Source organism: Lineus longissimus, chromosome 4 (assembly GCF_910592395.1).
Source record: "Lineus longissimus chromosome 4, tnLinLong1.2, whole genome shotgun sequence".
Lineage (NCBI taxonomy): Eukaryota > Metazoa > Nemertea > Pilidiophora > Heteronemertea > Lineidae > Lineus > Lineus longissimus.
This window is the reverse complement of record NC_088311.1, coordinates 4,746,547-4,774,187: the sequence shown is the minus strand read 5'-3', so window position 1 is coordinate 4,774,187 and position 27,641 is coordinate 4,746,547. Positions and strand designations below refer to the sequence as shown.

Genomic DNA, 27,641 nt, shown 5'->3' with positions numbered 1-27,641 from the left:
TTGCGTCCAATGTTACATTGCTACATTGCTACGTACATGTACAGAGGGCATCTGTCCAAAAGTTTAAATCGTTTCCTGCATGTACATGGATATGCACTCTCATTTTAGGTTCCTGACCTCCATCAAACTTGCCATGAGTATAACCCCCCCCCCCCCCCAAGAGTTTGTCCCTAACTCCTTTTCAGAATGTGAAACTTATCAAATTGCGCTGTCCTATAAATGGCAAGGAGCTACATGTATTCACAGCCGAGTGTATTCACAACGAAACTGTCTTTCAATTATCAAACATGTATATCCTCAACTACATGTAATCATGAATAGGAGTCACTCAAAAACTATTGTACATCCTTACTTCTGCCGTAAGTGCCAAGCCCACTTTATAACCTCCTTCCACTCCATGGTTGTCCACAGGCACCTCCGCAAGCATGTCACTTACATTGACCCCCAGTTCAAAATCGTCAGCATAACAAAACTTTATGAATGACCCCTTTACAACAGTAACATCGAGATTCTAAAATCCTTCATTCTTTTCCTGATTTTACTAGTTTGTGTCCTCGATCAAAGCCCATAGTTAAGTCTTGCACTAGCACTAGACTTGTCTACATAGCACCATAAGCATGAAAGAATGAGTATCAATCCGTTAAGAAGACTGACGTTCTTTACGAATTTTCAGAATACCAGTTGAACACAAGGAGATTTAGAATGTGTCACGCCCGTGATGTCATGAGTTTGTTTTTGATACAAGTCCATGATCAAGAATCAATTCTTAATGCTATGGGCACTTTCCACCAAGGGAACATCATCAATCAACCCTTTTGTTACCGTACCCAGGATGTACCGATTTCATACACTATGTACTGCAGACCCTCACTGATAACTTTTCCTCAGTTCTAGCGTTCAAGTCCAGGTTGGTTTCACCTTGAAAAATGAGATGGCAGCACTGTTTTCTATACATGAAGACTACCTCCCCCTATACATTTGTACAATTGGGATCCAGGCGGCCGGTACATCTTGTGTGCGGTTCAAGGGTTCTACAAATCGTCAAAACCTAACAATTGTAACTCTTGTTCGGACTGGTTTTCTGAAACTCGTTATCAATTTCTGCATGGAAATGAGCATGTGTCTTTCAGTTTGTATAAACAAGCATCTCCTCACACGTGAAAGTAGCAGACTGAATCGTCAACAATATCATCTTCTTACCAAACTTTCCGTCTCCCTATGACCAAGATCAACCAAAGCCATGTAGTCCTGATACAATGACGATCCATAGTTTGTGTATTTACACGAGAAATGTTTAAGGTTGCTTTCCGTGACACATTACAGCACACTGAGTAGGCTTTCTCAGCATTCTAAGTGCTTGATGATCCACATAAGTGGATTCAAATCACATACTTATCAATCCACAAGTCCAAATCCGTTTGGTGTATGTGGATCAGAATCACATCATAGATTGTGTACCCAAGTACAGTATTCAGAGCCAATGGGTGATTATATACAAAACAATGCCAAAGTCGCCACGTCAAGGCCGATGGAACCTGAAGACAAAAGAGTAAATGATGAGCGCATTATAAACAGTACATTTTAGTTGTAGCGCTCTTAGCTCGATTGAGGTTCTATTTTGGTGTTTGGCTTAATTCCCAATCCCATTCTAACCACCAAACTCTTCACGAACGAATCTAATGTGAGAAGATATCGAAAATCCCTGCTTACCTTGTGAGGTGTTTACTCCCTTCGTGCACAGGCATTTCCTGGGCTTTATATTCATTGAGTTCCTTCCTGATTGCTGCCTTGTCTTTGGGCGTCAGCCTCGTCCAAGGCTTGTCTGCCTTCCTATCGTACTCGTTGCATTCAGTAAATTCTATATAGTCACTAAATTTAATAATTTTGCGCTCTTTCAATTCTTCTATTGTCGGTCTAAAACTCAACTGGAAGAGAGTGGCAAAGTGTGTTAGAAATTAACCAGAATCAGATCACAGGCATCTTGCCCCCAGCAAATGCAATAACCAAAACGCCACCGTCGGTCTACTCTTTTGAAGGTGATCACATCAGCAAAGCATTAATACAGAGATGGTGAAGTTTGAATGGTAACCGTATTCAAAATCAGATGGTCAATTACGATAGCTTTACATTTATAGTTAAACTTACTTTTCTGGTTAAAACTTTTTTCGTCTCATTACGCTCTTTAGCAATTTCATCCTGTGTATGTCCTGTAAATGAAATTAACATGGTAAACAACACACTAAACTGCAACATCCATACATGATATAATGGGGCATTACGCATAACAACCTTCCCTATAACTTGATCGCTGAATACAGGGTTTTTTTCATAGAGCATTTAGATGTACTTGAAATGAGTATGCGCTTTCACCATGAACTTCATCTCCACCAGAAAACATTGTAAGCACAAAGTTGAGTTGGTCTGTTGTGACGGGAAGCAGCGCAACTGTCCCATAGAGATAAAAGACATACTTACGGTGCAGAATATTCCGACTCTCTAATTCCTCTGCTGACGGTCGCAGACTCAACCTCCTAAAAACAAGACGCAAATATTTCGTCAACTTTTTGATCATTTTAGAACGCATGACAAGAGATTTTTGCAGGAGCCAAAGAACACTGAGTCTAGTAATTCAACTTCCAAGTTCTATCCAAATGATTGTCCACTCCGTGCAATCATTTGCTGTGTATTCACGTCAATGCCAATTATGGCTCAGCACTCTGAAATCCAATTGAATATATCTGTTTTTTAGAAGGTTCCAAGTCCCGTTTCAATAATCTGATGATCCTGACAAAGGACGCCGATTCCGATTGCAAGAGAGATCAGGTGTATCATCCAAGAATCATATCAAATGACGCAATCAATCAGATTCTTCGGCAGGCAGCAATCTGATAATGTGTATTCCCAATGCATTCCAAGACATTGTATTGTGTCGCAGACACTGGATGTCTATGATCAACTACAAACAGGTTTCATCCGAAGTCAGAAGAGTCATCAATATGAATTGGCCACAATAAAATGAGTCAGCTTTTTATGAGCCAAGTGCAACCACAGAATCCAGAATCAAACCAACACTATAAATAGCTGCGTGCGTATCAGTAGCTTTATAAATGAAGAAGCCAGAAATCGACCAATGAAACAAAATTTCACGAGATAACTCCGCATTGAGAATCCATCCTCGCATTCATTAGCTCTTCAGTTTTCAATGAAGTCAAGAAATTCCTCAGGAACCCAAGACAGGTGCGTGTTCATGGAAACAAAGCCTCTCTGTTGTGCTTTCTAAAATTAACAGGTGCCACAAGGTGAAGCCTAAGTTCTTCTCAAGTGCGTACTCTCTTTCAAAACCTTTTCTAAACAGTCGCAGGCAGGTAGATGCTCAGAATCAACACGTGGCAGATTAAACACAGCGTGATGCTTTCCTGTGGGACTCCTATGATTACGAATGGCCAAAGATAAAGGCTATCTGCGAAACAATAGTTCATCAAATAATGGACGTAATCTTGATTAAGTCCGCCAGCAAAATGAGAATAGTCCAGAAATCTGACGTAGATCAAACACGTCACTGATAGGGTCTATCATAAACATGTTCGAACGTGTGACCCATTTGTGATAAGGTTGCCATCAGGTTATCGCTGGATGTGCACGGTCCAAGAGAGCAAAACCAACTGAGCTAGTCTGTGAGAGCCCACAGAAACTAATCAAACCTCGATGACTAATATAAAGCACTTCTCGGAACATGCCCCGATACTTTAGTCCCATTTGCACAATGCATTTCATGGCACAAACAAACATTTAAAGAGCACTTGGGAACTCTAAAGAAAATCAATATTTGAGATATGGGTTATCACTCTGGAGATGTATTACAAAGACAATCACAGGGTGATTTTGTTTTAATGATTACTAAATTAGTCACGACCTTGGGTGGTGGTGATGACGTCATAATTCCTGGATCTGGTGCTCACCTGTCGTTTTAGCATGTTTAAGGGCAATTCATAGCTACTTGACAATCATGACTCAACACGGCAGTTTGTTGTTGATAATAATAGATTTTATCCCAAAGGCAATAAAAGGGATCTACATGTAGTTGGTGGACATGATCTTAAATAATAGGAATATGAGAAAGCAAGTTTTGGTATGAATATCACAGATGACTTCACAGGGTGTAGACATTTCAAACTTCACCTGACCCTTCTGTTCTGGTTCTCCCTGTCAATAAAGACATTGGCGTGACAGTAGTCACCAAACCGATAGTAACATGAAATTTCTTCTATTATCTTTGTGGGGAAGTGTTTTCATGACCAATCCGATTTGAATTTGAATGGAAGCTAAGCAGAATTGTTTCCTCTTTCTGAATTGAAATACCTTCTCCTTGATATATAAATGAAGGCCTATGCAAGTTTCCAAGAAATAAGCCAGAATGTAAGAACAAATAAATGAACAAATATGTTCTGAGTAACTTTACAAACAGAACTATTTATCTTGAGCTTTAAATGACAAAAGGACCAGGATTTCGGACATGTAGTCCCTCGATATTTACAATAAAGGACTAACTAAATATATTCACAGGAGTCACCCTGGGTGATATTCTGTCCACAGAACATCACTCAGAGTGAAAATTTGTCAGTTCACAGTCTGTTTTTTGAGAACATCATGCACCGGAGAGTTTTAATGATCCACCTCGACCCCCCACTCTCATTCATGTAACTCTTGGGGGTGGGCCCACTGCTTATCACCCTTTTCAATGGGATTTGAAATTTCCCTCATAATATCAAGAAACTGCCTGACTTACCGTGTTAACTTTTGGCCGACCACTTCTCGCTCCCGTAGCTTCTCTTGGTCAGACTTACTAGGCAGGATGTTGCGACATTCTAGCTCGGACTTAGGCGGTCTATTGCTGAGGAATTTCGCCAAGCTATCTCGCCGTGCCACCTTGGATGCCCAGCCTGAAATACAGGGACAAATTTTACTATGGTAAGTCAAATAATCAAAACAATCTACAGGCCTTTTTACACTTGCAGCTGAAAGTCAGATCAAAAACATTAAATGTTCTATAGTATTGCTCGAGAAATATGGTGGAATTATGCCTTGAATGTGTATTCATACTGCCAATTTTTTAACAGACAAAATTGTCGGCATCATCTTTCACCCAAGAAAATAAACAAAATGAAATTCCGACAGTAATGTGTGATAAATGTTTGATGAAATCTGACAAGTCCACGTGATAACACAGGAAAACCCACATGCCCCATTAGCGGTCAGGATACGGCCAATAAGGTCGAAATGAATGTCCATTCACACAAAGTGTAACCAAAGAATTTGTCTTGATTTTTAACAGCAGCAAGAGACAGTAGTAAGCAAATAGGAAGCAGAAGATATAACAGGGCATGCAAGGGTACAGAGAGGTTTCCACATATATATAGATAGATAGACAGCCAGATCCTTCTTAAAGTTTCAACAGGTAAGTATGTCTGATTTGTAACGGTCAAGTTCACACCCAAGGAGACAGTTCCTTCGGGAGGAGAACATTTTTAGTACCACTCAATAACTTCAGATGTCAGCACAGGAAAACAGACCTTGCTGATTAGTTGGTGATAGAAGTATTCGTTATGAAACTATACATGCTTTTCTAGTATCTCGTGGCTTCCGAGACCACAAAACTTGTGAACGAATCGTCATGTGGTATGACATAACAGGCCCGGTATTCTGGACCAAAGTTATTATGCCAGGCCATGTGTCAATAAAATGGTGTTCAGAGCCAATAGGTTTTGACCTAGAAGGCGCACCTTCCGTCAAAGTTAGGAGCTAGGCTACCCCACTGACTTTGTAAATCAAAAATGGTCAATTTGATAGATCTTTGTCTTCAACCAAAAACAAAAAAAAAGATAGAAGGAAAGATTGCACTGAACATAATGAAGTATACCAAAAAGTTGAAGAAAATATTTATAAATGTGTCCAAGCTCATTGTCCTATTACCAGATTATCCTGGACCTTCAACGAAATGAAGCCACAACTTAGCGTTTTAGCCAAAGAGTTTTAGCAGCCTTTTGTCAATTTTATCACACTGCTCAGCCTTTTATTCAGTGGCCAATGCATTTTCACTCAGACTGTACCCTTTCTGCCCTGCACTTTCAGGTTTCTAGCTGAAACATAAAAAAAGTTTGCCTATCCCTACTGACACAGATGAATGAAAACCTATCCAAATAAGGCAGCCTAAAGGATGAAAATTGCCTTTCACACCTAAAATCATATTTTCTCTACCTTGTCTAGTACATTCTATATTTGACCAAGCTTTGGGCAAACGATACCGTACAGGCTTTTTCCGACTACCTGAAAATGATATCAACATTGAGACATACAGTTGTCCAGATAGAATCCAAACCACAAGCGACTATGTACACTATAATGGCCAAATTTAGTAATCGCCGCGAGACGATAGCTAGCCATGATTTCTAACAAGCCATACATCTGTGCCACCCTGAAAACCTTAAGTGCCGATTGTCCTCAGCACTCTGTCATTTTAATCCATATCACCAGGCTAAACAGGCTACACCAATTCTTGGGGACCTCAATATTAACCTGGATGGTTTATTGTAATAGAGTTAGAATATAGCTAACATATATATCAACTTCATTTTCCATTCAGTCAGGTCTCCAATCCACATTTACCATCCAGTCAGGTCTCAAATCTAATGATTTTTTATGAAAATCGACCTCTTTCACTGTCATAACGTGGCATTTTGGTTTACCGTGGTACTTAAACAATTACTACATGAAGCCGCAATTTAAACCTAACCTTGTAATATGGATAAAATGACAGAGTTTAATGCAAACATAACTCTCAAAATGGACAGCAGTGGTACATGGATGCCATGGTTATCTGGGCTATCTTGAGAATTGTCTATAGATTCCAACATTTTCAATAATGAATTAAAAATTCACTGCCTCACATTAAGATTGACTGCTAGGGACCAGTCTCTCCCACATCAAAACACTTAGTACTTAGTCTCAAAGTTCAGCCAGATAACCTTTGACAACAGTGTACCCCTGTTCGGGTGCATAATTTCTCTCTCACCTGGAAACAGTGTCCACTTTATCACATTTTTTATAGTTTGCATTTGTTCTTTAATATAAAAGTGAAACATGTCAAACCTTGGATTCCAAATAGTCGGCCTTTACACCAAACCAAATTCATAATTTCATTATATCATGAATGCCATTCCATTCTACCATACATGTATAAGGAATGAGATTTTGACAGGCAAAACAATGTAAGAATTGCCACATTGTTTAAAAATACAGTTATTGCCAACAAAAAATCATCAAAAATCTGACGCATTTGCTCCAATATTTTCTACTCTCACCTTCATCATCATCATCTCTCCACTTGATTTCACCATCGTCTGAGTCGTCATTCTCTGGGATATTCTCCTTATCACTTTCGATTCTGAAAGACAAAACAGTCTCTAAAATACTGATTTAGTTCTTGGCAAAGGGAGGCAGGCATTGTGGAGCAGATTTTAAGATTAATTTCATGGAAATGGCTCTGCAAGTTCTGTATCATGGTCATGTACTCGACCTGGACTTCAGACTCAATTGGCACTATCTGACCTCTTGGTAATTGCGTCAGGTAAGTTTTTATGTAACCTGCAGAAGGCATTATTAAACAATTTCAAAACAATCAACTGTTCAAAACCTGCAAGTCAACACAAATTCATGTTGTGAGTACATTTTCCCCCCAAAAATAATAGATAAGCTTCATCATTTACAGCCTTCGCAGCAAATCAAAAGAAAAGCACTGCAAGACAAAATGTTTGGTTCCAGGGGTTTTGACGTGCGGTTTCAAAAATTTAACACCACACACTGGCTGAAGCAAATTATTCATTTGAAGCTGGAGCCTGCAAAACTTGAAAACCCAGACTAATTTTCACGCAACTCTGCAAAGCGGGGATCCGGCACCTCATTTTTTCACAACTGAAAAGATTTTTACGACCATTGGCATTGCAGGGAGGGGGTAGCACAGACACCAATTCACAAGGGCCACAAGCGTCACACATTAAATTTGCCGCCACGAAACAAAGCTTACTCTCTTGGTTTCTCCACATCATCTGGTCTGAAAGAGCAGTCAGAATTCTTCTTAATCATTACGATTTCAAAATTTTGGAAAGCGAAGTTTTAGGTTTGAAATATATACAACAGTCTTCAGATTGCAGATTTAGAAGTATGCCCACAAAAAGGATGAGCTATGCTACAGGGTGAAACCAAATATATATATCAAGTAAAATTAAAGGATAATTACTGCATCCACACACAACAAAGCAAGTTGTAGTAGAACCTCCCCATAGTTCATCGATATGAAAATCCTCAGGCAAATTTCTTGCCGGAAAAGTATTTGAAGCAGTTGATGTGTCAACAGCAGTACTATATATTCATTCAAGACACTTTCTCATTGTAGTATATCAAGTTCTTTCTCCTCGAATAGATGTCAAATTAATCCAAAGTAAACAGGCACTCCCCACAGAACTTGAATTCGACCGAAACACCAAGTGTATATTGTGAATGACTGCACGAACCCAGTCCATTCCAATTTGATTGAAAAGTGGTAAAAGATTGACTGAATGGTGCAGAGAACCTGTCTTCAAGACTCTATCTAATCCAAGATCATGCACTACGTGTGATATCACGATGTATGTCTTCTTCTGACGCAGTTAAATAGGCCTATATTTCCTCTTGGTAATATCCTGATGACTTCCGAATCCAAGTATAAAGACCCTACACCAGTTTAAAGTCCAGTGCAGTTTTAAGAGGTTCACAATAAATGGATGAGAAATAATACAATATAACAGGTTTCCAATACGTGTTGATCTCTACATGTAGTGCAGTGAAACAGTAATGTAAGAGAGTGCTTCCTGATTAGAATCTTACGCCTGCACAGTACTGGAGCTGGACCAGTAATGGGCAAGGTCAAACAATTACTTCCTAATTCAGTTATAATATTTATCACAAGTAACAGTTTATGAATACAATTAGATCAGAACCTTTCTAACAAGACCAATGTTGCATAGCAAGCTGTCACAGGAGCTGTGGCGTGAGTTTCTACCAGCAACCAGTTATATCAAGTTACAGATGTCCTGTATAGATGGCCCAATGGACATACACCAGAAAGTGCACGCACACAGTTGGTAAAAGTCTTTTTTTAATGAATACCCAGAACCCCAATACCAGGCAGCAGTAATACGTTTAAAAAAAACCACCACAAGATAATGGGTTTAAATCTGCTATTGCTAGCTATAGCCATGGTCCAATAGCTCATTAGACTGGAACAGAATAGGATTCCATACCAATCAGTATGTATCACTCCCCATTGACAATAACAGTACTTATGTTGTGTCGCTTTCAGAGCTCATGGCGTCAACAAGCTGGCAGTGCTCACGGTACCCCAAGAACCGAGCTGAAATATTTGACACAACCCACGCAGCCTAAGATTATAAGGCGGTCAAGTCGTTTTCAGCAGCAAAACAGGAAATCGACCCAAGGTGAGAACATAATACTCCAAAAAGGGAATCGCATCAGAATGGGATTTGGGTCAATGCACAACCTTTCTATGCCATGTTGTAAATGGCTATTCTTAATGTATCTATTGCCAATCACGACTGCAGACAGCCATGATTGTTCAGACTGATTAACGGCCTGCATACAGAATTCTCATAAGCGCTGGCAAATGAGAAACGACGCCCACGTCCATACCCAGACACACAATAGCCGAGGGTGTAATCGTTATAAAAAGGGCAATAGCCTTTAAACAAACTTTATAATTACGACTAATACGCAACCCCTTCTAAAACCTACCTCGCCATTTTAACAATTCTTGGCTTCATCTTTGGTTTCGGGGCAACTTTCGGACCACTGGAGTTCTTCAGGGCGCTCTTCTTAGGTTGCATCTGTAGGTTGGGTTCCCGTGCCGGTATCTCCTCGACCCGGCTTGTATCAATTACCGGATATGGTAAATGGGACACTCCGTACGGCGATGTAGGGCTACCAGATCGGATCGGTAACGTGTTACTCGTGTAGGAAAATCGCTGCATACTCGATACCGGGGTAGTCGACTTGGAGTAGTCGTTCTGTTGTTGAACACGCGGTGAGCTAGGCGGTAACGTCATACTCTGGCCGTGATTCATGACGTTAACGCCACCTTTTATTCCTACATGATTATGATGAGGCATATTGTCATACTGTTCATTTTGTTTCACTTTTGAATCATAAGACGGGTTGTATGGATGGGATGCTGCAAAAGAAAGAGATGAAAATGTACAAACAATAAATCAATTTTTCCTGTTTTTAAATTTGCATACACTACGCAAGGGACATTGCTGTAGGGGACTATTGACGCCCCACATGAACCAATGGCAGGACGTGTTGGACAGCCACTGTGCAAAATTAGGCAAGTTTGACACCCCTGACATTCACAACATATTGTCAACAGACATGGGCAGACCCGTCACATTTTGCATCGTCCAATAGTCCATAGAAAATGGCACTGCATGCAAAAAATGGAGCCTAAAATGCTTGGGAAAAGTTGTCAATATTGTAATGATTTGGTAGATGAACTGACAGCACGAGATAAAGGGTTAAGCTGACCCAATTAATACTTCCCCATCAGCAATGCATGAATTGAAATGCTTATTTTTAATATCAAGCTGGTGCTGCTTCAAATTTATCATTAACAAACTAGGTTAAATATAACTTTATCCTGAATAACAATTTCACCAACAAGGAAGTTGACATAAACAGCTATTGTTTCCTTTATAGAAAGAGGCAGGCTGGTCTTCAGTGAATTATTTGAGAACATTTTTGCTTTTCACTGGGGGCTGGAGATAGCAGGCCTAGGAGCAGCTGCTGTGTGGTATGGCAACTTGTTTTTAATATTATTGTCAACCAAAAGTATTGGAACCTGGGATGATTGACTCGACTTTTTTACATGTTAGATTAAATTGGTTGCCTCCAGGTGTAAATAATCGAGAGATTTAATTTTTTCCAACTTTTTTGCCAATTGCAAAAAACTGATACAATAATTTGGCGGTAAACCATACTTCAGCTGGCTCTCATTCTTCTACTGCACTATTCTTATAATACAAACACCCAGTGATGACAGCATTATTTCAAATTGAATGATTTTACAAATCATCCAACACTTTCAGTGATACTCCTTCCTACATTTCAGAGTCAATTTCACACAGAAACACACTCAAGTTCAAAGTTTTCTCAAATTCTTGCCAATTAGAGAATGCTAAATTTCCCATAATAGCAAATGACTGAATCGAATCGATCTAATTTGGACACGTCTGCTTGGATTCAACAGATCGTAACAAAAAACCTAGAATACCAATACACCCACTGACAACACTGCAGAAGCAGACATCAGTTTCAACACAAGTTGACAAGAGAAAACTGTAATTTTGTACATAAAACTACACACTAATGTACAATGTGACATCTGAACTGAGGATCAAATAGACCAGACTTTTTCAGATTTCTCAACAAAAATAGATCAATCAATATCAAAGTGTCTCGATCATGTGAGGGATTCTTATCAACACTGTCTCAACGCAAAGTAATCAATGGCATAAATAATTGAATGACGACTGAATCTTGGCCTACAAGCTGGACTATCGTTAGCAATGTGAGCTTTGTTTATGAACATGATTAACAGGTTAGATGAAAGAAGCTGTTACGACAGTTGATGAGCGAAGTACGGTTAGAAACTTGGTGCTGGGCTAGTGAGGTCAGTTTTGTACGGCTTGTATACTTGACTTAACAACCCTTTCAAGAATGTTCTGGTCTGGACATATCAAATGGCCTTTTCTTGGAGCCCTAAAGGTTTCCTTCACGTAATCTTTTACCGGATGACAAGAGTTCTACTGGCCCTAAAACTGACTGTCAAACAAAAATCTAATATCAAGTCCTCCCACTCTGTTACCTTCTTCTTTTCGCTGCACAACTTCTTCATAATTATGAAATTTGTGCATTGGCGGTAGAGGAGGCAGGACTTTAAATGCCATCACAGAGGGGTTCTGATGCTGAGGTGTATCTACAGGAGGTTCTCGGGGCAACTCCCGTGATGCCGGCAAGCCTGAGGTCGGACGTATCGTCCCTGGAAGAGAAGGGGGCAGAGGATGTCAGGGGAAGGAGAAGCGCATATGACAGGCTTTGCCAGAATTGACATTAACGGCAATCAAGGTAGAAGTGCAAGTCTGCAAATCTTGATTCTTGTGCCTAGACAGGAGCAAGGGAAATGGGTTGGAGTTGTGGAATATGATTTAGCCTTAAGCATTACTTGTGCTTTGTTACTGTTAGCGTTTAACATGAAAACATGTGCTCCAAATGCCACTTCTGGCATGTTTGGCAATAGGTATCAAAGCGTTACAGACGGTTTGGTTGCAGCTAACGGTATTTATTCTTTTAGGTGGACGCATATGTAAGGTATCGAGGAGTTGCATTCAATTCATATTTCCTGAGATATTTCCAAAATTACTTTATAAGTAATGAACTGCAGCGAATGTGATGAAGCAACCTGTCTATCTCAGGTCAATTCCAACCAAACAACTGCTACACTCCTCTGGTGTGAAATTAATGCATGATCATTAAAAATGCCGATAGGAATTAAAAGGTTAAGGAGCATGAAATGACTAATGCATGGCTAAGGCCAATATTCTATATCATGAAAGGCAAGGTTATGCATGATATATGAACACACAATGTACAAAACAGAAATTTGCACTCTCACTTACCTTACATTATAACCTCGTTGATAAACCCTTGACATCATTTTCTCATATAAAACTCGACTCGACATATCAAGGCAAAGTTGAGTTAAGCCTGAATGTTCTGTTAAGCCTGGGACATCCAGAGAAGTGATAAATTCGTCCTTCTAGCTTCTTGAAATGTATGGAAAAACTCACCTTCTTTTTTGATGATCACACACTTTGCGGCATTGCATCCAAAGAAGTACCCCAGGCCCTTGTAAATCAGGCCTATGAACTGCACACACATCGCTAGCTTGCAGAGTTACATGTACATGTCCATGTCCAAGTTAAAAACACATGTAGCCCCCCGAACATTTTGCGAAATGGTAGCTAGGGCTACACAGCTCCTTGAATCAAGGAACACTATATTTACACCCTTAGAATCAACAGATTTCTCCCTCCTATAGATGAAACAGCATAGACAAAGCAGCAATTTCTCTTCCGCTAACAAATATTTCCCTCGACGATTTTAAAACGGACAAGTTTGACTTGCCCTTGGATACACATCATACACTCTTATCCTATTCGAGAGCAGAGGAAAATCACTGCATCGAAATTTTCTTTGGATTGCTCCCGCATTGTAGAAAAGCAAGAGCACATGTAGGCCTAAAATGTAAGGGATGGATCAATGAAAAAATAATCGATATTACTGTACATTACCATTCACAGTGTAGACCGACTTCATCTTGGCAATCAATAGAGCCAGCAATGGTCGGTTAACCCTTTGAGATTCACTTAGTTTTACGTCTCATTTAAAAAGGACGAGTAATCAAGGCAAAGCTACTGGCCCATAATCACAACCAAGATACCACAAGTCCAACCTACCACCAATCCCAATCTTACAACTCAACTACCCTGCCACTCTTCATCATATCAGTGCTTATTTCAACACTGGTTAGTACTAGCTACCATGAGCCTTGAGCTACCGCTTTATTTCTCTGATATCTAGCAGACTTGTGCGGGAAAACATCAAATCTACGGTTGGTGCACACACGACTAAGCCTTCAGCCAATTTGAAGAGCTGCACCTCCAAGCAGGAATTCATCAGAAAGTATAACAATAACAGTACCGACTTCTGACACATGAACACTATCTCAACATCACCTTGGACAGGTGGAGAAATAGTAGATAGATAAACTATATTTTTTCACCGTGGTATGGCTCGTCTGATGCACTCTGATGCACGGGTGGCACGCCAATGTAGAATAGATTGTTCGAGAGCTCCACAAGTATCTTTGCCCACTTGATGTATGTACATACATATCATCATTGGAGATACCCGTACAGCTAAAGGGCTTATTATACATGTTGAATTTATGGAAGCCAAGGTTCCTTTTCTTGAATGAATGCTCAGTCACTACTAGAAATTGATTTCTCTCTTCTAAAACAAACATTACTCACCGTACAGTCACCTCTTTACCCCTTCCCTTCACTAATAGACAAGTACACAATAAAGCCATGTTTTATCAGGATATTGGAAGGCATCTTATGTGTCAGGGAGGGGTGGGACAATTTTGAGTACCTTGAGCATCCTTACCTAAACTATCACTGTGTGCTACCTGAGAATCTGGGGATAATGACTTCGATGCCATGGGTATGTTATTGCCATCGTGGTCATGTGAATAGTGCGAGTCATTGTGACCCGCCGTTGTTGAAGCCAAGGGCGTTGAACCATTTGCTGTGGGAGCTTCATATTTTTCTTCTTTCACCGAGTCTGCAAAGATAGAAAATAACCAACATTAAACAACAAACGACAATTTTCTTTGTAGGCCCTGGATCCCATTCGCTCCACTGACAGGACAGATGGCATTCCATGTTTTCTGCTTTGGACAGAGTATTAGCCAAGCAGGCCTTGGTTGAGGAGAAGCCCTGCAAACTGCTGCTACAAATACCTGGAAAATAGGAATATCTTGATGTTGAAAGAAACGATACTGTTGAGACCTGAAGAAAATGACAACGAAATTTACTTTGTGCCAAAAGACACCAGCCTTAGGAGAAGAGATGAGGATGATCACACCAGCTAACTAGGGTACATCTTTTCACTGCAGAACCATACCTTTCTGTTCCTTATTCAAGTTCTCCTTAGAAGTAGAGCTCCTGATCTGATGAAAGATCGATTTGAGGAAATTCTCCTTCATGCTTATTTTACTCATTTCCGAAACTGAAGTTCAGGCTCCGAAACTTGCAAAGTGCAACAGTATAATCTATTGTCTATTTTTATTGAAGATTTGGACAGGAGTCTCCCAGTCTGTTGTAGACAGATTTGGCTGAAATATTTCTTCCCAGTCAATGGCAGATTAAAAGTTTATTCTTGTCATTCTAAGGTGGCTGACATGCTTCCACAAGTGACTTCGGAGACTTTCACCACCATTCTTTGATAAGAATCATGACACTGCAGAATCCAAAAGTCAAATCTGTCAATCAACCAATCAATCAATCAATCAAGGTGAGTGAATTAGCAATATGATACTCCACAACATTTGTTCATACCACTGCCGCGCAGTTCTAGGCCTGGAAATGTCAGATCCAAAGAATTCTTGTTATTTCCTGAAATTATACACGAATCGCATGAAGAATTCACAAGAGAGCAAACTTATTCCTCATTCACCTGTGAAGTGTATGGCGCATGCATTGTTTATCAACATGAGATATTTTGCCAATAGAAACAGTACCACGACCATAGACCAATACGCAATAACCGACACACAATGTCCTTTCATACACAGTCCTGCTGTCCTAGATCACACATGGACTTATATGGACCGATACATCAGAAAACCAATATCTTATTCAATTGGCCATAGATAACTATCGAACCTCTCTATTACCGACTGCCCTGGGATGGACAGAACTCAATAGCTGGTGATTTTATAACATTCGACAACCCAAAAATGCTTCCAAACTCTCTGCTCGACTAACTTACACTAAAGTAGCACCTAGACAAAATAAGAAATTGGATAAGAACTGACAAAGGTTGCCCTATAGAGGAGTCTAGATTACAGAGGTCAAATTGGTCAGAAATCATCAATTCTAGAACTAAGCGAGTGTCTTTTAGAGAGGGTGTCTGCTATAAAACAGAGGTGTTTCATAAGGGAGGTTCTATTGGGTTTTCATCTCTAATGACAAGAAACTGATTAGGTCCTGAATGAAAGGGGATTTCATTGAAAACTGAGTAATGGACATACATGTAGCTCCAACTGATGAATGTACACTCAGTATGCACGTAAACATGGTGTATATTGCTTGGCTTGGCTTGGGAGTGTCACAATCTATATAAGCAGATGACGCCACCACACAAAGAAGCCAGACCAACAGATATGTCTTACAGTACATTCTAGTACTGCTTCTTTATTGATTGAAATGTCCACCCGTCAGGAATACACGAGACCAATAAAAGTGATCTGTCAAATCTATCAATGATGACTTGGTGATTTATGACCACAGCCTTTCTCCAGTTTTTTTTCTTGAAACAGCTGTCAAACTCAAATAAACCAGCGTGAAAACTAGAGAAAACCCATCCATCAATATTGCCACAATAATTTTAACAGGTTTGGACCATGCAGGGTCAGCAGGATTAATCACACAATGCTTATGGCCTAATGATACCAGACAACCTTGGGCAGCAGTGACATTACTGACAACTAGGACCTCAGAAAATTTGCGATAGATGTCTTAGAATCAAACTTCCATCGCTATCCGCTGCGAATCTGAATTTGGAGACATCATCTAACCGAGAAATTTTGAAAATATGGCACTGTTTGAGCATAAAAATCCAGCAAAATCCTACACAATACTGCATTGCCAGAGGACTATGTCCATCCATCGGAAGCATCACAGAATCTTGTATTGTAACACTGCATGTCCCGGAGAACGTGACTGTACCAGCTGTTGGAAAGAATGATGCGATCTCAGCCAAGTTCGCCAGTCATGTCAGCTGACTAACCAGGGCAGTCCCGCACCGGTATTAAATAGGAATTCAGAATATTGACTGATTCATTCTATCTTAAACAATTCAATCTGGTATTATTGAATCAATCTGAACTATAAGCAGACACATATGGTGGTCAGCACATTAGAGCGCAGCCTAGTGTGTTGGATTAGAAACGTCCAACAACAGACTAGTCCTATAGCACAACCTGAGCTACGCTGATGGCCATGATTTTGCCAAGTTAAGGCGGGTCTAGAACTTGCACAGATAGAATTCCACTGTAAACACAGTGATGAACTAGAAGACATAGATTTGATCCCAGATTTCCTCGATAGTGACAAATAGACGGGGTGGGCAGCGCATCATCAATTGTATTGTTTAGGCAGGGAAATGACATCACCCCACGTACCTCTGTTCCAAGAATTTTCATGTAGTTGCGTATGTAAATTAAAGTTTAATTATTTTAAATAACTGATTAATCAACAAGTCTAAGGACTGACACAAAATAGAGTTGAGTCATCTGCACAGACATGATTGAGCTACTGGTAACCCAATTTTTGATGATCATTGAGTTCAATTATCCTAGACCAGCAATAAGCGGTCATTACTTCCCTCTCCCATGTCTGCAGTAGCGCAGGCCGGCCTTTTTCCCAATATGAATGATTTACACCACCAACGTGCATCCAAATGAAATATTAGATCATTTGGCAACAGTTTGATAAACAGTTACAGCTTTTTAGACGGCTTACACTCCATGAACAACTGTACTCTATCCTCAATGTAAATAGCACTTTGGATCAATGTTTTACATAATGAATAGCAAATTGTCAATAATATGTTACGACTGAAACGTTCTGGCAAACTACCAATATGATTTTTCTCAAAGTAGGGATGGTTCAGACAGGGCAGCCCCCTGGATCTGTGCCTGGGGTGTGTGTGTGAACAAACAGCTTTCTTGAATCCACTGTCCATGACAATCGCATGCTCTGGACACAACCATACAGAAAATTGGGGCACAAATCACCCCTGAATGATGGCCAAAGATTTCAACACCCAACTAATACATCACAGCAGAAATATAATGGTCAGTGTACTGTAACTGCATTATGCAAACACAGACCAACATTATCATAAAATCGGCCCAAATATAAAGTTTTATTGATAGGCCTATTATACACTAGGCTTGATCAAATTGGGCACAGCAGTCTAGGACTATAGTAGGAAGGCTTCTCACTGGGACTAAGGCCCCCAGCAATAGGCTTGAGATTGTGGTGCCATTTACTTCATGCCTAGGTGTCATCCATCTTCTCACTTTTCTCAGTTCAAAAGTTCTCAACCAACTGATAACCCACAACTGGAAAGGGTCAAGTGACTTGCTCGAGAAAGCGCAATACCCAAAGTTCCAATTGAATTGAGAATGTCAAGAAGATGGCGACGAAGTGTTTATGTCAAGAATGAAAGATCTTTGACCATCTTTGACTTGATTGGACTCAACTGGCAAAACACAATTTCCCTATTGATTCTTCTCAAATGCTTTTTAGTCCAGGAGGCATGGTCCACTCTCGAATGACAACATAACTCCATCAGTGATGGCGAAGTCTTGAATAAATATTTTGATAGATTCAAGTGAATTTAAGAAAATATTGGCCACTTTACTTAAATGCCCATGGTTTGAATGGATGAATCAAGCATAAAAACACTCAATATCATGAGTAAGTAATCATTGGCTAGATTAGAACACACATTAATTCCAAGGGAGAAGGACTCACCAGTGAGTGTATTTTAGGAAACAACCCAAAAGCTTGCTATTGGAGAATGATAAGCCTAGGCCAAGAATACAGAGCATCTGTACACGCAGAAGCAGAAGGTATGTCTAATATGACCAGTGTGCAGTAAAATTTGAAGAAATTTGTAGGCCCTACAAGTTACTTCCATCAACTTGGGCCAGACATAACTCGGGCCAGAGTTAACATGAGATAGTATTTTCTCATTTACTTCTGAATGTATAGATACAATGTAGTTCCTATGAAAACAACTTTTCCCCTTCAGGAGTACAGGTGAGTGTTTAGTCTCATGTAGGCCTATTAGTCACAATTTCTAAATCTGACTCTCTCCAACTATAGGTAATGTGCCTTATTGCAACTGAATGTAACTTAACAACCAAAGCTATGCATTGAGTATGATGCAAGCTTTCTTACATCTAACCATAATGCATGCAGAGATCATGAATGCAAGGCGAGGGTTGGTTTTTTTAAAATTTAGATGCCATGAGATTCCATTTCAGCACGGTCAGACCATTCCCAACCCCCTGTGGCTATGGCCTTTATCAGCTAGGACTATACAGTGAGTCAGCACTCCCCTGCCCCCCCCCCCCCCCCCACCCCAGCCCCTCAAAAAAATTGACTCTGTCTCTGACAGGATATCTCAACCTACTCTTTGGACATGGAAATGATGAGCGTTTCCCAAACAATCCACTTTTACATGCAATATATCACACGCATAAAATACAAAAATTAGTTAAATTGCCAGTAGAACATGATACCATGCATGCCATGGCATACAATAAGGGCACATGTAGAAGTATATATTGTGCAAAACTCCCACACACACATATAAGTTTATTGGGATTCCAATCTCAAGTAAGTATTTTAAGCCAACTAACATGCAATACATGCAATATACTTTTGCAATACATACCTCGACATAGACATTTAGAACAACATCCTGTTCCCATTATAACATGTTTAATCCACGGAAAAGCGAACCAACTTGAAAGAACTATCGCCAATTCATACTCCGATATAAATCCAAGATATCCAGAATTGCGTATATTCCACTTTGGGAAGTTTATCTAACTTTCACTGGGACACCCATGTATGTATTCAGAGCAAAGAGAGCAGGTCAGCCATGCCACTACAGATAGGGGTGCCAGCTTTGAGCTACCTGAACCATATAAACAAGCAGGCCTCTATCAAAGCCTAAACAGAATGTGGGGTCACACTGGGAGCAGCCAGGGATCTGTATTGTTCCCCTATGTAAATAATCAGATATAGCCAAACTTATATACTCGAGACATAATGTATTGTGTAATCAATGCACTATCCATGTGAACAGCGGGAGTTCGAGCTGGAGTCGATACATATGCCAATCCTTTGTAAAACTAATGGGACAATTTCAATATCACTATACAATGAATGTTTCAGGAATGTCACAAATACAAGTACATGGACAATTGGCAGGCAAATCTGCATTTATGTTCTTATGGTACACAGAATATGAAATTCTGGCTGGGATTGTGTTCAATGCTGTTATCATTGGTCACTTGAGACAGACTGAGGAATTGTATTCTCATGATGTTTATACATCAGCTAATGCTATGCTAGTGCAGTTGTTGGAGGGAGGCAGATTAAAGGAATCAAAAATCTGACTTGCAGAACTTTACGATCTTATACACAACCCGCTCGAGTATGATATGTACATTTGTTCAGCGGCACACATCACACCCCCCCCCCCTACACAGAAACATTCCGGCAAAGAAAGAAAGATAATCTCTATCTTTGCCATGTTGTAGATCAGCGCCGATAGTGAGGCTGAAAGGGTTCTGTCATCCCGAACACCTAAACTATACCCAGGGTAAATCAGGAAAGCATGGTCACAAAGGCAAATGAGTGGCCTAGGGACACTTCGGCACTGATGCCGGAAGCCCAGCCATCATTTTGGCTGTGTACATGTTGTGGGACATAAATATACCACAACCATGACTGATGGCAGCAGGGGAAGAACCTCCCAGAATAAAACAACACATGATCAATGTGTGCTCTTTTTAATAATTCTTGATTGTTCATGTTATTGATTATAGGTAGTTGACCCGATTGGAACTCCTCTCAATTACTCACATCTAATCAGATGATAATAAGTTCATACCATGATCTCGTCAATTTATCTATTTCATGACAGGTCAAAGATCAATTTTGGCACAATGAATTCACAGATTAAAAAAAAAACTGAAGTGGATGGCCAGCAATCCTCCAACCCATCTGAAACTCGAAGTGTGAGAAATTTCTGCACATAAGGATAATTACTACCAAATTAACTTTTTTGCTTCACTCTACAAAATGGCGATTGATTTGAAAATGTTATGAACATTCTTGATTCGTGATATGACATATGCCTAAAACTTACTAACTGCATATATATATATGCTTTGCTATCAGGAACAGAAAACAAAATTTCCAAGCACTGCTTCCCTGACCGTCCAACCAAATAGATATTAGTCAGGTCATGACATTGTGCACAATTGGATCAGTTTATAGTAGATGAGCCCGACTTTAAATGGCCTCGAACTTGACACGCAGCTCGTAACTAAAGATAAATTGTCCAGCTTACCTATTTCTTGAACTGGTGACAGTCCATCCACAGTTTTTGATTGGTCTGCATCCGTGAGTCCATTGTTTGTTTCATCTGGCTTGAGTATACCCCGCCGGATCAACTCTTCACGGTTTGAACGAAATGATAAATTCCTTTCAAGATCTGAAATTAGACAATAGTTATGTTCACGAATTAGACTAAATGTAATAAGTTCTTGGAGAAGGTGACAGGCCAATTGTAAGCAACGGTAAGTTAATTCTTTTATGCATTGCTTTTCAACTTGTCATGTATGCTATTAAGCTTCATCTCACTTTGGAGTATAGGTAATATGTCACACTGACTTGCAGAATAAGTCCATAGTGTGATACCAGTCACTGTGCCGCCCAATTTTGCCTTCTTGCAGCTAATCGTGAGATGTGACTTGCGTCTTGGCAAATCACCCCCATTCCACAGCCAGGTAAATTATTTTCCCCAAACTGAGACGTTTTATCAGGTATATAGAGACTGCCCCTCTAACAATAATATTCCATCATCTGCCGTGTTGATATCGGAGCCATCTACTGTCCAACCAGTGAATCATACACCAGCATGCAGGTGGCAGCACCATCCAGAGAGGTTCAATGGTTCATGCAGGTGACGGAATGTGTTTATTGATGACTGGCTGACTGGATGAATATTCAGAGCAAACAGGTGATGCTAGATCAATAAAATAGAATGGTAAATCGCTTGCTCATGTTGATAGCTTGGGTGGAGCAATCGTTTTGCCGAAAACCTCAGAAAACGCCCTGCCTAGGATTTGGTTTTCATCTTAGCTCCACCCTCAATGCCTCATGGTGTTTGGCGAGACCACAACTACCAGTTCAGACTCAATGTCTCAAAGCAAATACGTGTCAATGAGAGCAAATTGGAATTTGTCAATTTGGGGCCCTCTAAACCATAAGCGGCCATCTTTGGGACAAGATTGGGGGACGTGAAGTTCCTCTTACCTCCGGCAACTTTCTCAATCTTCTCACTCTTTTTCTTCCTCTTCCACTTCCAGGGCCTAAAGAATTTTCCTATTGCCGACAGTCTACTACTTTTTCTTTCAGCAGGAGGTGACCCTGTCCCTGGTATTGACCCGGACCTCATGTTATCCGAACCACCATTTTGTTTACGCTCTGAAACGACAAAGGACATGAAATTGAGTGATGAAGAAAACATAGATTTCATGTAGTACTGGTATACAACCATACTTTGGTGTGCATTTTCTGATGCATTCCAGAGGTGGTGTGTAAAGAGGAACACCATAACATTCATGTTCTGTAAACATGGTCAATTTTCCACGGCCAGTTTCTGCAATAATTCTGTGGACAAATTCAAGAACACATCACTATCATGAAGTCAACAAAGTTCTTCAATGGTTACATGTACATTATTTCTTAATAACACAAACTGCATTTTTCAACAAAAAACATTTTATCTAAGAAACTTTCAAAATGGCCTGAAACCTGTAGCCTGCAATGACTAGAAATATATTTACCAAGTTAATTACTTCAAACATGAAGAAGGTAACATTTAGCTTCATGCTTCAAATAACAATTTTGTTAGAAATGAGACAAGAGTACACCTGCCTGTAAATGAGTTTCATTCCCTTTTGGTTGGGCGACATGTCTGATAAGGGAGGTTTCACTGTATTTACATGGTTCCATAATCACACACTGACCACATTGACTATTCTAGTATTCTATCACACCTCTATCTAGACTATGAATTTGTTATAAAAAATTAATTACAAATATGTTTTTGCAAAACCTCTTTTAATGGTGATTGTACAGAGTGGTCTGGTGGTACACATAGCCTGTAAATTACTAACATTTATGACTTAAAATTTGATTACAATATTACTAATTGGGTATCTGTGTCAAGTTTGTTGACTAAGACCAACTGGCATGGTTGAGATCCAATGCAATAGCAAGCAAAACCCATCATGCAAAATTTGAGTACTACTGTGTCACCTTCTGACCTCATCGAAACTGCTCATGATGAGAACCTATACCGGCCTTACATTTTTCCCAGGGTCGTTCAAAACTCCCCAGTTTAATACATGTAAATTATGTTTTGCAACAGATTTCCTTTAAAGCAGGCCTCAGATCAAAATTCCTGAGGTCAACATCTATACTAAAAGAAGATTAGCATCGGAATGTTATAAACTACCAAAGGTCATTTATCCAACTCTAAAGCGATTTATCAACAACTGGATTGTCTTCCAGACTTGTATAAATCAACTGTGATCAAATCCTCGTTTGTTTGATTGAAGCCAATTTCTAAACAACATATTTCCTCAGGCTATTGAAGAAAAGATCCACATGAATGCCTATCAAAATATTAACTTCTAATACATTATAGCAAAGAGTGGTTTCTAGTTTGATTCACACATAACCCTTCAAAGTCCTGAAAAAGTTTGGTGTAGTGGCATACTTTGGGCAGACTTTTTAAATAGTATCTTTGGCAACAATTTTATTGTTAGGTAACAGCTACAATTTCGAAGTCCTTATGATTGAGTTCTGTGTTCTAAATCTTATGGTATTGAAGATTTCAAATTTCAGCAGTTCTTGTGCTTTTACAAAGATAACCAATGGAGTACCAGTCGTAATGCAATTTTAAAGCAGTTTTTTGAAAGAGTATGGAGTATGACATCAGACATGTCCAACCAAAAAATCTGTTTTTAACCTCCACACCACAATTCAGATCATATTTCATTTTCACTCCGAGTTGCTCAGTTCAACAAATCAATTGCAATTTCAAAGCACTTACCCACTACATAAGCATGTCTTCGATCAAGTCTACTCTACATAATAGGCCTAATTTACATTAATGTTGTTGTGTAGATAGGCCTATGAATTGAATTGAACTGAATTGAATCTTCAAAAAGCAGATCAATACATCAATTCAATAAAATTTGCACCTTTACAGCACGACCCATAAAACATCCACGGGTCATTCTATATGATATCAAGTATCACGTCCTAATCTTAGAGAAGTGGAAGAGACGAAAAGATATCATGAAATGATTACACCAAGTCATGTACCAAATCTGCCTTTCAAGAAAGCATAAACTGTACTCCCATGCATTCATGGTCCTAAGACTGGATCATGGATCTCTCCAAGACCCAGACATACTAGAGGCCATCAGCTCTTTGCCCCGGCCAAGGAGTTTCTCAGGCCAAGAAAACAAGGAAGAGAAAACTGTCTTTTAATTTTTTCATTTCTCTGATTTGCCTGCAGATGCCGTATAGATGCACCCCTTGCTTGTCTGAGTGTACTGCGTGCCAAGGTCCCTGGTCAAGTCCACCTCTAGACAATGTGCCTGAATTTCCGCAATCCACTGATTGAAGCTTTTCTGCAACACTTTGACTTACACTAACAGCATACTGAACGTCTTTTAAAACAGTGTCTATGTGGGATGCATGCCCTGTTGATAACTTATGACAGTTCCATTAAAAGCAGAGACCTGCTCACACCTCATTTGTAGGATAAAGACTAATCTTATCTTTGTATCATTATGCTGCATGTCTTCTTAGCGAAATCCAATATACGATGCAAGCATTGTTTCTGGCAGTTAGCTGCTTGCTACAGGTACTGTACAGCGACCACACCCACTGTCTTTGATAGGAGACAATTCTGCGGTAATAAACTGCTGATGCAGCTTAAAAGCCAACTTCATTTGTACAAAAATTTGAAAATTGGACTTGAAAAGAGAGGAATTCATGCAAATATAAATTTTGAAGAGGCACACTTGGCTTTCAGGTTTAACTATGTTGAGAGCACTTCAGTTTAGTGAAAAGCCAGGCAATATGATTGTAGTACACCTACCATGGATGTACATGTATAGCGTATGATGACAACTTTAGGACATCCAGCAGCCTATTAAAGGCCTAGTCTGTTTGTATACATGTGTACACGATGCATGTAGATTGTGTTAGACCATTCAGTTATGACCAATTCCCTTTCAAGACAAGGGATTCTGGACCAGATTACTCTACATATGTGTACCTACTTTTTGAAATATCATATTTACCATATATTCACCTGTTATACTTAGACCTAACAATAGCATTGCAACAATTATACTGTTAAAGAAAAGCATGCAGTTAACATTGTTACTACCGGTATGAGTTAGTAGAAAAGATGAAATAAATAGTTAACAGAAAATCCCAACAAACCTAAATGTATTGCATCTCTGAGAAAACTTTCACTTCAGACAAGATGGTGTCTCTAATGTGATGACCTTCCACCCATAGTTAGTTCATATGATAATAGTATAAAACACTTAAAATTCGTTTTTGTCATTACCCTACAAGGTTCCAATTCAAATGACACCAAAACTATGGATTTAGCATCAAAATCAACCAAAGATCTCTCCGAAAATTACCCAATAACCATTTTTGCCACAGGGCTCATGTTCATTATCACACCATCAACACCTACATGTAGAGTGGAAATGTGGTGATAACAGGATGTGACAATGGCAATTTGTGGTGAAATCAGGAGTTCGGACAGTATGTACCATTCGTTTTATCAGAGAAAGCAATACAAAATTATGAAGACAAAAAAATGTGCAAAAAACCTACCAGGTATGTCAGTGCCATTAAGCGTTTCTTTAAAATCAGGCACGCTGCATGTGTGGGAGGTAGATGACGTGTCTAACTTATCTTTGTCTTTATCTTTACTACGCCTACGTAGTCTTAACATGATGGTTCTCCGATGTGTCTAAGTTCTTTAAAAGTTAAAGGAGGGATACAATTTACAAGTAAATCTATGCCAATATTCAGTAGGTTGTGACACTAACTAACTGCTATTTATTCTCTTCTTTCTAATAGTGTCTGGTATGTCTGGTAGTAATTTGGGGACTTCCTCCATAAAAAAAAATGTTCTAGAAAGTGATGCCTTTTTACAAAACATTCACTTTGAACTATCATCACTTTTATGTTCCAGGTAAATACAAATCATTCATCATTCTAATATCATTATCTTTTTGAATTTCATTGTGTCCTTGTCCACCTATAAGAACTTGCTAATGTATAGAGGATGAAATGTTGTTCAAAGCAAAGGGAAGCAAACTTGTCAGCATGTTTGGGATACCTGCAAAGTCCTCTATGCTGCAAGCTACCAGTGGCACGCGCCAAAGCAATTGTCCTGTCACCCCAGTGCTCAACTATTCACATGATTTAGGACTGTAGGTTTATATCACTCACACACAAAAAGGACAACACAGACAAATTGCAAGCAATGAGGAATGCCGAGTACACTGCAGAACTATGTCAACTGGAATCTCTTATCATTACAAAAGCAAAATTCATTGTCTTGTCATCGAGCAACTGGCAGTTTCTCAGTGACAAGACAATGGCAAAATCAAAGACATTTTAGCAACCCTAAAAATCACTTTTAGAAGTGATTATTACATGTACTGACTGCCGACTGTTGTTTGACTTCAACTTCGCGAACTCAAACTGAACTCAAAGCTAGCTAGCATACTAGGCTGGGGCGAGAACAGAGCATTTCTACCCGCCCCAGTATACGTTTATACAGTACCATACCTAATCCTTGAGAAGATGAGGCGACGTAGCAATGCTGTTTGAAATATACCACCCATCACTAAAATAGTCAAAATGCAAACCCACGGGTAATGTACACTTACTGCATACAATGTATCTGTACATGATGATGTACATGGGTAGGTACGTCAAACCTGGCTGGAAAATTTGCCATATTTCACGTGTTATTTTGGCCTACTGAGGAGCGGCACCGTAATATAACATCAAAGAACATATTCCATACGTACCGTTTTTGACATTTAAGGACTCGAGACTGTGAATTAAACCCTGAGGCTCACTTGAACGGCGATCAAATTCAACGGAGGAGGAATGAAAATCTTCTGTTTTGGTAGCCATTACTCTCAACTTCGACTTCCGGTTTGCCGAATTACGGAAAATTGGTCGAAAATGTTGATTTATTCAATTATTAAGTATAAACCAATTTTACTGATCTGTATTATGTTATTGGACATAACTGGTCAAGGGCCTGTAAATGTAAAACATATAAGAACAAATTCAAAATGATTAACCGCCGTAGCCATAGATGGCAGCACTGTACGAAAACGAAAAGGGCGGGAACACAGGTGGCACTACACAGTGCGGAGGACGATGTCAAGGGCAGCGTCAAATAGGCCCCCGGGCAACCGACACGAGGTAGTCTTTCAGTTCCTGAGGCCTATTCATACATCACAGGCACCATTATCTATACATTTCTGGATTTGTATGAATCCAGAGAAGAAGTCTACAGCATTACGCCACCTTTGACACCATTTGGATACTGAAAATGGTCAATAATTGACCAAGAAATGGCATGATGAGTCCGATCTTCAAACGGGCCTAAATCGGTTCAAAATGAATGATTTGGGAATGCCATTACCACCGGAGGATAGCCAAGTGCATCTAGTTTCTTTATTTAATGTGAAAACATCGGGTCATCTCGGCTAGTTTTTCGCTATATGGCCTAGATTTTGGACG

At 39.6% G+C, this 27,641-nt stretch overlaps 1 protein-coding gene across 13 annotated transcripts; it reads right to left on the bottom strand.

Moving 5' to 3' along the window:
• Window positions 1-162: 162 nt before the first annotated feature.
• Window positions 163-27,040, bottom strand: LOC135485857 (phosphatase and actin regulator 4-like). Of its 13 annotated transcripts, none has more exons than XM_064768176.1 (15): window positions 26,915-27,022; window positions 25,704-25,849; window positions 22,080-22,250; window positions 21,112-21,255; window positions 14,335-14,511; window positions 11,972-12,145; window positions 9,844-10,279; window positions 8,081-8,107; window positions 7,359-7,441; window positions 7,070-7,117; window positions 4,787-4,940; window positions 2,476-2,531; window positions 2,146-2,207; window positions 1,711-1,925; window positions 163-1,535 (listed from the first exon to the last, which is right to left on the bottom strand). In XM_064768176.1, exons 2-15 carry the CDS (start codon window positions 25,822-25,824, stop codon window positions 1,520-1,522), a joined length of 1,884 nt encoding a protein of 627 aa, XP_064624246.1. In that variant the 5' UTR covers window positions 25,825-25,849; window positions 26,915-27,022; the 3' UTR covers window positions 163-1,519. The 13 variants fall into 13 exon arrangements, with proteins under 13 accessions (XP_064624246.1, XP_064624244.1, XP_064624245.1 ...); XM_064768174.1 differs by lacking the exon at window positions 7,070-7,117 and adding an exon at window positions 6,256-6,324; XM_064768175.1 differs by lacking the exons at window positions 7,070-7,117; window positions 25,704-25,849 and adding an exon at window positions 6,256-6,324 and having other exon boundaries at window positions 26,915-27,040.
• Window positions 27,041-27,641: the final 601 nt, after the last annotated feature.

Coding starts and splice junctions, on each gene's coding strand:
- LOC135485857 (XM_064768174.1), bottom strand. CDS start 25,824: ATGTTAAGACTACGTAGGCGTAGTAAAGATAAAGACAAAGATAAGTTA. Junction 22,251..25,703: donor TAATGGCACTGACATACCTG/GTAGGTTTTTTG, acceptor TTGTCGTTTCAG/AGCGTAAACAAAATGGTGGT. Junction 8,108..9,843: donor AGAATTGTTAAAATGGCGAG/GTAGGTTTTAGA, acceptor CTGCTCTTTCAG/ACCAGATGATGTGGAGAAAC.